At 38.4% G+C, this 10119-nt stretch overlaps 1 protein-coding gene across 13 annotated transcripts in view; it reads right to left on the bottom strand.

Annotated features, from left to right (window-relative positions):
• Positions 1–99: 99 nt before the first annotated feature.
• The window catches only part of map7d3 (MAP7 domain containing 3), a 63869-nt gene continuing 53849 nt past the window's right edge, over positions 100–10119 (bottom strand). For 12 of the 13 annotated variants that reach the window (XM_034181691.1, XM_034181692.1, XM_034181693.1 and 9 more), the window contains 5 exons: positions 8614–8664; positions 4834–4903; positions 4421–4619; positions 2542–2834; positions 1279–2457 (listed from right to left, as the gene is read on the bottom strand). In XM_034181691.1, coding sequence (XP_034037582.1) covers positions 2450–2457; positions 2542–2834; positions 4421–4619; positions 4834–4903; positions 8614–8664 — 621 coding nt within the window. In that variant the 3' untranslated portion in view covers positions 1279–2449. Of the gene's footprint in view, positions 2458–2541; positions 2835–4420; positions 4620–4833; positions 4904–8613; positions 8665–10119 lie in introns of all 13 variants that reach the window. The other variant, XM_034181701.1, reaches the window with a different exon arrangement.

Here is a 10119-nt window from a genome sequence, read left to right as displayed (position 1 = left end):
AAAGTTCTGAGTGAGTCTAAAAGTTAAACAAATAAAAGATGATCTGTTGTTTTTCCTTTAAACTACAGCAGGAAAATAAACATGATGGGATAAAAAGTATTTTTTGCAAGACTTTATTGTTTAACATCTCAGTACACTTAACCACATATAGTACAAATTTAATTTGTGGACACAACTTTATTAGGTTTGAAAAACTTCCAGAGAAATATATTCACAAAGTCGCCCAGGCTAGGTAAACTGATTGTCAAGGCCAAGGTAAGGACACGCTTTCTTAGTAACAGTGACAAAATAAACATGAAATAATCTGGATCTAAGGCACTGTTCTACTGTTATAGACAACGCCAAGCACCAGCAGCTCCACGGTCAAATCCTCAAAAATGCAGCAGGATCTGGAATAAACCAATCAGCAGTGTATAGCAAATTAACAAATGCTATTGAGTCTGGGTACTGGACAGGTTTGGGGTATGAGAGTTCAAAACAAAAGCATGAACAGCTTCACAAACATGCTACAAGTGTGTATACTAACAATTAGTAATTCTTTAAACACGCCAAGTCATTTCTGATTTGACAAAGCGTCTCATGTCACATTTTCCATATGAATAATATACAAGGCGAAAGCAGGCAGCTTTTGAAAGAGCTTTAAATATTTCAGAATAGATTAACAAGTCTGATTCATTCTTTTGAGCTTCTGTCACGATAGAGTATGAAAGCTAACAACAACAGCAACAAAAAAAGAAGCCAAATCTCCAGGTCACAAAACCTCTAGCTTCAAAAAGCTTTGTCACATTTTGTTCACACCTGAATTAATGTGGGTGGGTTTGCTCATGCTACAAAAGGATATTCCAACTATGTTTCCAGTGCCATTTCTTTATCCTTGTATAATACAAAAGCATCGTAATGACCGGGTTATAACTCACATTACGGACTAGATGCTTCACTAAGGAGCTAAAACAGTTCTGCTCTACAACCAGCTAGGTCGGTCTCCGTTTTAATCAGAAAGAAAATGTGAAGGCGTGAAACCTGTTAACGCAAACGTACGCGGTGATTCCCAGGAAACACTGCTGCCCCACTTGGCCTCTTCATTATGCAAAGCTTTAGATAGAGTTTTATTAACCGAGTCCGACACAGACTTCAGCAATCCAAACTTGGATACTTTATCCACAGCGTGGCTTAATTTGCCTAATACTGATTATGTACATAAAACAGCAACACTTAAATACAAGTACAAATGAATTTTTATACATAAACAGCCATATTTTTTATATTATAAAATAATTGTTTGTCACAAGTAGCAGCTAGTGTGTTTAGAATTTTGGAAGATGTTAGAGGAACATAAGTAGAATTAATAACCAACAGAAGGACTCAGCAAAGCATGAGCTTCATTAAAGTTTGTGTTAAAGCCAAATTAGTTTGATTATAATTTTAATTCTCGTTGCATGAAAGGTGATTTCTGGCCATTAGGTCAGAAAATGTATCACATACAGCCAAGAACAGAACTCATAAACCTCACCCTGTGTGTGTTATTATTTTAACAGTTATGGCTACATGGAAGAGAGTTCAACAGTCAATTCACTGAAAATTCTGCTAGACTCCACCTTAAAATGAACAATAAATTTAAATCTGACATTATAGTGATACACTAGTAAAAACTGAGTTCTATCCAGATGACAACATAACCACCAAATAAACTATGTCAACATGAATTTGTTTTCATAAAGCATATCAACCTTCAGCTTCAAAAGCAAACTGTCGAACGTGTGCCCTCTAGTGGTCAGGTAAAGAAAAACAATGAGATGGTGTATTTTCAACAAAAAGAAAAAGGTGACTGACAGGAAGTTTAAATTATATTAATAATAATCCCTAATGATGGGACCCTGATAACTTTCTGCACAGTTTTTATTTATTCATATATATATATATATATATATATATGAATAAATTTCAGAGAAATGGTAAGGCCATTTATTACTGCAAAAAGCAGCTGGTCAAGTACATTTAATGGGGATACCCACCCCACAGAGAACAGAATGCAACAACTTTCCTTCTATTTCCTCACAATATTAAGGTCCTCTTCAATTCACACATTCTAATGTGCACATGTCCTGGAATATTCTCATACATTACAAAAAACCTAAACACTTCATAACAATAGTTACAACAAAGAAGCCAAATAAATTACAACAACAAACCCTTAACATAAACGGTGTAAAAAAAAAAGAAAAAAAAATTCAAGAACTACGTCTAAGAGGAAGAGGAACTGAAGCGGGCACACAGAGAAGGTGTTTTAAATTTCCCTGAAGCATTAAAAATAGTCATTGTTTTCCTTAGGACAAAGTATGCAGGTCTAGTACTGATGGTGATCGTTCCACTTCACCTTGACAAAGAACACAAAGCTGGGAAAGGACTTGCTAAAGAACCGGATACTGGCTTCTGTAGGACAGCTGCTGCATCAAAACTCTAGAGACACGAGACCAGAGTTACATCAAGGTGTCATCGGATTTGTGATAAATGCAACTGAATGAAAACATCATGGTTTCTTACCTGACAGGGCTTCTATGGGTTGATTACAGGAATGCAAGGTACTGCTCGGGGTTCCCTTGTTTTCAAACGCTACTTTGGTACCATCTGAGCTCCCATCACAGGTGATTAAAACCTGATTACAGTCTTCTGACTCAACAAGAGGCCAGGTCTTAGAGTGGATGTTCACATCAATGAGTTCCTCAAAACTCCACGAGGTGGGCTTCCCATTGACACCTGAGATCAGACCCACCTTGGCCGAGTCCTGCTCATTCATGAACTCTGAGCCCTCGACAAGGCGGCTCGTAGGTCCTGGACTGGAGGGGAGGGGAGGAAAAGAGGTGGTAGTGAATTAGAAACAAGAGTACTTAACAACTGGGGTGGGGGGTAGTCAAATATAAATCTGAGGTAAGGTACTATCAAAATTCTAAACAAGGCATGCAGACAACTGCAAGGTCTCATCACTGCCAGGTAATTTTTCAACATTGTTTCATTTCATCAACATTGTCAATACCATCACATTATCTCATGTAGTTCCCGAGATATGGGCCCAATCCTGATACTTTCCCTTCACCCTATCACTCGAAATGACAGTACTGGGATTTAGTGCAACAGATGACTGAAACAATCATTCAAATGGTGATACAAGTACCAAATTTGGCACAAATACACCTTAGACATTACTCTTTTGAAAAAAAAAAATTGGCCACTTGAATTTTCAATAGGCAGCCAGGTAGGGGTCAATTGAAGACAGGGGTCAAAATTGAAAAATGCTCCAATCACAGTGAAAACTACACATTATTTGTCTGATCATAAAGATTCCCAAAAGGTATAGTTTGGACTATCTGTGACTGAATGTTAGGGAGTTATGAGGTAAACACAGCAAGAATGGTGACAAAGGTCAATTTCAGTTTGTACAGGGGTTAAAAGTTAAAGTTGCTCAAATTTTGGTAAAAAAAATGATGCAAATTATTGAGTGAGTTAATAGCATTTTAAAAAAGAATAGCAACTATATGTCATGCTTAGTTGCTCCAATTTTGGTTAAAAAAAGGTGATGCAAATGTTTGGTTGAGCTAATACAATTAATAAGTAGATTAGTTTTGACAATGTTAAATGCTTGGTCTCAAAAGTAAAGGTCAAACAAGGTCAACATCCATTAGATTTGATGGCATGTGACATGTTACCCCATAGCATGATAACCAAGCATGACACATGGTGCAAACCATTCCTTTTTAAAACCCTGTTACCTCAACTAATAATCTGCATCATGTTTTACCAACATTGGAGCAACTTTTAACTTTTGACCCCTGTACTAACTGAAACTGACCTTTGTCACCATTCTTGATGCTTTTATCCCGTAGCTCCAAAGAATTCAGTCATAGATAGTCCAAAGTATGCCTTTTTGGAATCTTTATGATCAGGCAAATAATGTGGTACATTTTTCAATATGATTGGCGCACCTTTTAATTTTGACCCCTGTGTAATTCTTCAACTGACCCCTACCTGACAGCCGATTGAAAATTCAAGTGGCCAGTCGGTTTTTCAAAAGCATAATGTCTAAGGAGTATTTGTGTCGAATTTGATGCTTGTATCACCATGTGCAGAATTCCGCTCTAAATATTCTCTTATCTGCTGCACTAATTGGGCCATAGTCTTCAACGTATTTTCTGTGATGACCTGCTCTAACCTTACACCTATGACCTTGACATCACTTGGGTTTGCTGTTTTGATTTATTAAAACAAAAACATCAAATGTGGTCGTTTGTATTTTGTTTAGCAGCTGACAACTGCAACATGATGAGCAGAGCTCTGAATGCATGTCCACCTGTGACCAGGTTCAGTAGTTTTTCCTGGACTGCAGCTGTTAACAGAGTCATTGAGCTGATTTGTTATGTAGTCATACCTAACAGCCTGAAGCTCTTCTGTGCTCGTGACATCATTCTCCTTGTCTTCAGTCTCTGATTTTCCATTTACACTGCCGAGGGGCTCCTGTCGGGCCACCGGATCTCCAGACAGACCACATCCATCTTCAGTGTCCTCGTCTGGCTCCATGACACAGTCACGTGTCTCAGATACACCGTCAGCTGAGAACATTTCTGAAACTGGAGTCAGTAGTTACACAGGGAATTATGTAAATGCACTCAGACCTAATGGAAAGTCTATGAAAATAAAGGCAGCGAAAGAGCGTGAGAGAGACGCATCAAAAAATGTGAACCAAACTTAAAGCTTGTAAACAAAATATTACTCTAAAAGTACTTGAAATCTAAAATCTGAAAACTACAGTTAACACTGAATTTTGAGGGTGAGATCACATACCCCTTATTTCACAGTTTATCTGGTCCATCAGCTCTTCTTCATTCTCCTGTGAGCATTTATCATCATCTCGCTACAGGAGAAACAATATTTAACAACGTCAAGTCTACTTTCACAATTAATCCTGGAATCAATTAGCATAGGTTAATTTATAAATGCAAAAAAATTTAATTATTTGGATTTACGCTTATATTCTGTGAGAAACAGAGATGGCAGTTACTTATTTTTTTCTTAGACAAAAACAGGCATCAAAATGACATCCTTAAAAAAAAAAAAATCCTCAAACGGGGGTCTGCAGCCTGTTTTTGGAGCTCCTGGGTTTTAATGAAAACCTGGACCCATTTTAAGCCATATTTTGGGAGTCAGGTAAACCCATGAACAAAAAGAATGTTCTGAAAGCACAATATCCCCCGTTGGCAAATGCTGCTTTGGTGCAAGTACTTGCTGCATTGTGATAAAATTTCATGGAATTGTACCAAGTTTGCTGAAATTCCTTCTAAAAATGTGAGAGGAGTTTATTTCAGAATGCAGGCACCAATCATAAAACTGGCAATATTTAGGTTTGTTAATCAAGGGCCATAACTGCCAAAATGTGTCAATCTTGTACAATATTACAATATGTGTATTCTCATTCTATAACTAGGATTTGTATCAAGTTTCACAAAATTCCTCCTAAAAGTGTGAGATGAGATGATTTTAGAATGCTTATACCTTTTTGGCACAGACGGACAGACAGATGAAAATTGCCACAACATAATCCCCCTTCGGGCCTATTCCTGACCCATCCAGACTGCACTGAAAAATCTTGAAAATTGCCATGCATGCATGCATGCATAAAAAAAAACAAAAAAAAAAACAAAAAAACATTCAAATGTGACAGGATACCTCAGGCCAAAGTGCAACATAATCCACATCTCCAGTGTCGCACCAAACAGTCCAACAAGCTCCATTTACCCACATAAACCAGCTGCCCCTTAGAGCGGCATCTCCACTTAAAAGCAAAGGTATTACAACAAATGTAAACGACACCAACATCACGTAATGGATGTCACCACCTTTTATAGAGGTAGCGTACTTGGCCACATTTTGTGGATGAAAAGCTTTATGCATCACTGAATACAGTCTGAACACTCAAATCCAGAGTACAACAGTCCCACATATGATGTCACGCCTCAATATAGAAAACCTGCTGTGATAAGAATTTCTTTCATATTTGATTGCATTATGAGTATGTACAACCATGATTCCAATGAAGTTGGGACGTTGTGTGAAATGTAAATAAAGACAGAATACAGTGATTTGCAAATCCTCTTCAACCTATATTCAGTTGAATACACCACAAAGACAAGATATTTAATGTTCAAACTGATAAACTTTACTGTTTTTTGTGCAAATATTTGCTCATTTTGAAATGGATGCCTGCAACACGTTTCAAAAAAGTTGGAATAGTGGTATGTTTACCACTGTGTTACATCACCTTTCCTTCTAACAACACTCAATAAGCCTTTGGGAACTGAGGACACTAACTTTGAGTGTCATGATTGGGTATATAAAAAAAAAAGGCTCAGCCGTTCACAAGCAAAGATGGGGTGAGGATCACCACTTTGAGAACAACTGCGTGGGGAAGAAAAAAAAAAGTCCAACAGTTTAAGAACAATGTTTCTCAACATCAATTGCAAAAAGAATTAGGGATTCCATCATCTACAGGCCATAATATTATCAGAAGATTCAGAGAATCTGGAGAACTTTCTACACATAAGCAGCAAGGCCGAAAACCAACACTGAATGCTTGTGACCTTCGATCCCTCACGCGGCACTGTATTAAAATCCAACATCACTGTGTAAAGGATCTTACTGCGTGGGCTCAGAAACACTTCAGAAAACCAGTGTCAGTTAACACAGTTTGTCGCTACATCTACAAGTGCAAGTTAAAACTTTACCATGCAAACCGAAAGTCATACATCAACAACATCCAGAAACGCCGCCACTTTCTCTGGGCCCGAGCTTATTTGAAATGGACAGACGCAAAGTGGAAAAGTGTGCTGTGGTTTGATGAGTCCACATTTCAAATTGTTTTTGGAAATCATGGACGTCGTGTCCTCCGGATAAAAAAGGAAAAAGACCATCCAGATTGTTACAAGCGCAAAGTTCAAAAGCCAGCATCTGTGATGGTATGGGGGTGTGTTAGTGCCCATGGTATGGGCAATTTACACATCTGTGATGGCACAATCAATGCTGAAAGGGACATCCAAGTTTTGGAGCAACACATGCTGCCATCCAAGCAACGTCTTTTTCAGGGACGTCCATGCTTATTTCAGCAAGACAATGCCAAGCCACATTCTGCACGTGTTACAACAGCGTGGCTTCATAGTAAGAGTGCGGGTACTAGACTGGCCTACCTGCAGTCCAGACCTGTCGCCCATTGAAAATGTGTGGCGCATTATGAAGCACAAAATATGACAACGGAGACCCCGGACTGTTAAACAACTGAAGTCGTACATCAAGCAAGAATGGGAAAGAATTCCACCTACAAATCTTCAACAATTAGTGTCCTCAGTTCCCAAATTAGACACAGGCCAATAACCAGTTTCACGGCACACCGCGGTATGAAAAAGCCACGGTATCAAAACCACTAAAATTTTCCGTTATATCGTCCCTACGGTATGAGCGGGTTATGGGATTTCTTGACAGGCAGAGCGGAGGCAGCCGCTGCTGCCCTTCCCCCTGGCGCGCATCTCTGTCTCTGTTTACAAACAAGCAGCTAACGTTAGCTAGCTCTGCATCATGGCTGAAGGAGGCGAAGCCTGCACTGAACTTTTCCCTCCGTCTAAAAGGAGGAAGTCGGCTTTTTCATTTTATTTTCTGCAGAATTAGTGTTCGTGAATCACGCGTGTTTCATATGCAAATAGCCATAATGTTGTTAAAGCACATTTTAAAGCTATACATAATACCGTGAAACTGCAGTATTTTTGCCCATGTTGTTAGAAGGAAAGGTGATGTAACACAGTGGTAAACATACCACTGTCCCAGCTTTTTTGAAATGTGTTGCAGGCATCCATTTCAAAATGGGCAAATTTGCACTAAAAACAATGAGGTTTATCAGTTTGGACATATCTTGTCTTTGTGGTGTATTCAATTGAATATGGGTTGAAGAGGATTTGAAAATCATTGTATTCTGTTTTTATTTACATTTTACACAACATCCCAACTTCATTGGAACTGGGGTTGTAGGATGGTATCCTTTACCGACTGAAAGTTTGATCCGGATCTAATCCAGATTACATATTTTGTGGACATTTGAATTTAGTATTGAAAAGCCCATTTGGTGTACATTTTGCATTATATCTCAATCAAAAGTGCCTCAGTCACTCATTTTCTTGTTATGGATTTACCTACACCACCAAAATTGGATGGAAGTTCCAACTTTTTGCCTGTTTCTCTATTTGCCAGTCATCAGTCAAAAAGCAAGTGCCACAAAGCAATGACAAATTGTGGATTAACAAAGATAGCCCATGTTCTGTGACAATTATCTGAAAAAGATGGAAAAAAAAAAACTTTGATTCAAATGCATGAACTAAATACATACTCCTGACATTTGATCACATCTAATTTAGCTTATGAAAAGCCACTTCTAACAGGAATTTGAGTTTGAAAATTTTTTTCAAGGTAAAAATTTGTGGAATTGGAAACTAGTGTTGGTGAAGGTTTGCTCTCTATGAGCATGCTGCTCTATTTGAGTAGATGTTGCTGTTCTATTAAACATAAATAAATGAATAAGCCTACCTTCAGATCACCTTGATCTCCTCGAGTTCTCTTCATTATTTCATTAATTCTCTAGAAATGTAAAAACAAAAAAAGCAAAACAAAACTAATTAGTTTATTTTGGATTTAAGGTTATGACATTACTTTATCACAAAAAAAATTCTTTACAATAATTACAACCTTTACACAAAGTCTTAAATTGGGTGTCACATTTTCAAGTTTAGATTCTTACTGATAGCATACAATCTAAAATATCTTTACAGAGCATTCTGCTACCAGGGGTCGAAATACATTTTTTAACCTACTTGCACTGGTGCTAGTAACAAAAAATTACTTGCACCAAAAAAAAACAAAACAACCAAAAGTCAGTCTTATATCAACCTTAAAACTCCTCCTCTGTGGGGAGAGTTTGAGGGGAGAGCAGCGGCATCGGCAGACTTTTTTTTCCAAGTGCACACGCGAACAAATCGTTCGTGAAAATTATTTTATTTATTAACTACACAGATGTATAATAAAACAAATGGTGACTGGTTTATAACAATTATGACAAAGTTTGAGGGGAGAGAGAGCGAGGAACTGCAGCCAGTTTTTTTTTTCACGTGTGCGCGTGAACTAATCGTCCATGAAGATAATTTTATTAACTACACAGAAGTATAATAAAACAAATGGTGACTGGCTTATAACACAATGATGACAGAGTTTGAGCGGAGAGAGAGCGAGGAACTGCAGCGGCAGCCAGTTTTTTTTTTGTTTTCTTTTCTTTGTTTACATGTGCGCGAACGAACGGGACAGGAGGTCCTCAAACTGGAGCTCCTGCAGCTCCCTGAATTGGGAACGTCTCATGAGGATGTTGTGAACCCAGTGACGGCGCCACTGGTGACGCGTCAGCTTTCCACAGCAAATAGAGCACAGCAACTCGCTCCGTGTGTGAGAGTCATAAAATGCAGGGAAGACGAAGACAACACACTGGAAATTGTTTTTTCCGTTATTTATTCCTTTATTGGTTCATTCTATTGGTGCTTATAGTTGATAAACTTGGATAAAGTTACTTGCACCAGTGCTAGTGCAGTAGAAAATTACGTGCACCGCTCGAAAAATACGTGCACAAACTAGCACATGCACGTACTAATTCGACCCCTGGCTACTGTTTTTAACAATCAGATAAACAAAAACAATTTGACCCGGTGTTGCAGACCGAACAGTCCTCCCCGTCTGAGACAGTCTCTACACCCAAAGCAATCAAATGGAATAATGTGATTATTAACCATCAGATGACAAGGTAAAACCTCTTAAATCATTCTAAAGTCAGTTTTAAGCAGAAACAAGGTCGTTTTAAGCAGAAAACAAGGCGATAATCGGTGAGTGGCTACTGATGCTATGAAATGACAGAGGCGCAGTGAACACAGCAGCCACAGCAGCTCCTCTGGCTGCGGCTCTCTGATCGCTTCCGCCGTCTTTTATGATGAAATAATGCTGAATTTATGTGGAAATGATTGCTGTACAAAAGCTTCAGATATCGCTGTCGCT

Source organism: Thalassophryne amazonica, chromosome 11, assembly GCF_902500255.1.
Source record: "Thalassophryne amazonica chromosome 11, fThaAma1.1, whole genome shotgun sequence".
Lineage (NCBI taxonomy): Eukaryota > Metazoa > Chordata > Actinopteri > Batrachoidiformes > Batrachoididae > Thalassophryne > Thalassophryne amazonica.
The sequence above is the reverse complement of the archived record's forward strand: the minus strand, read 5'-3'. Positions and strand labels throughout refer to the sequence as shown.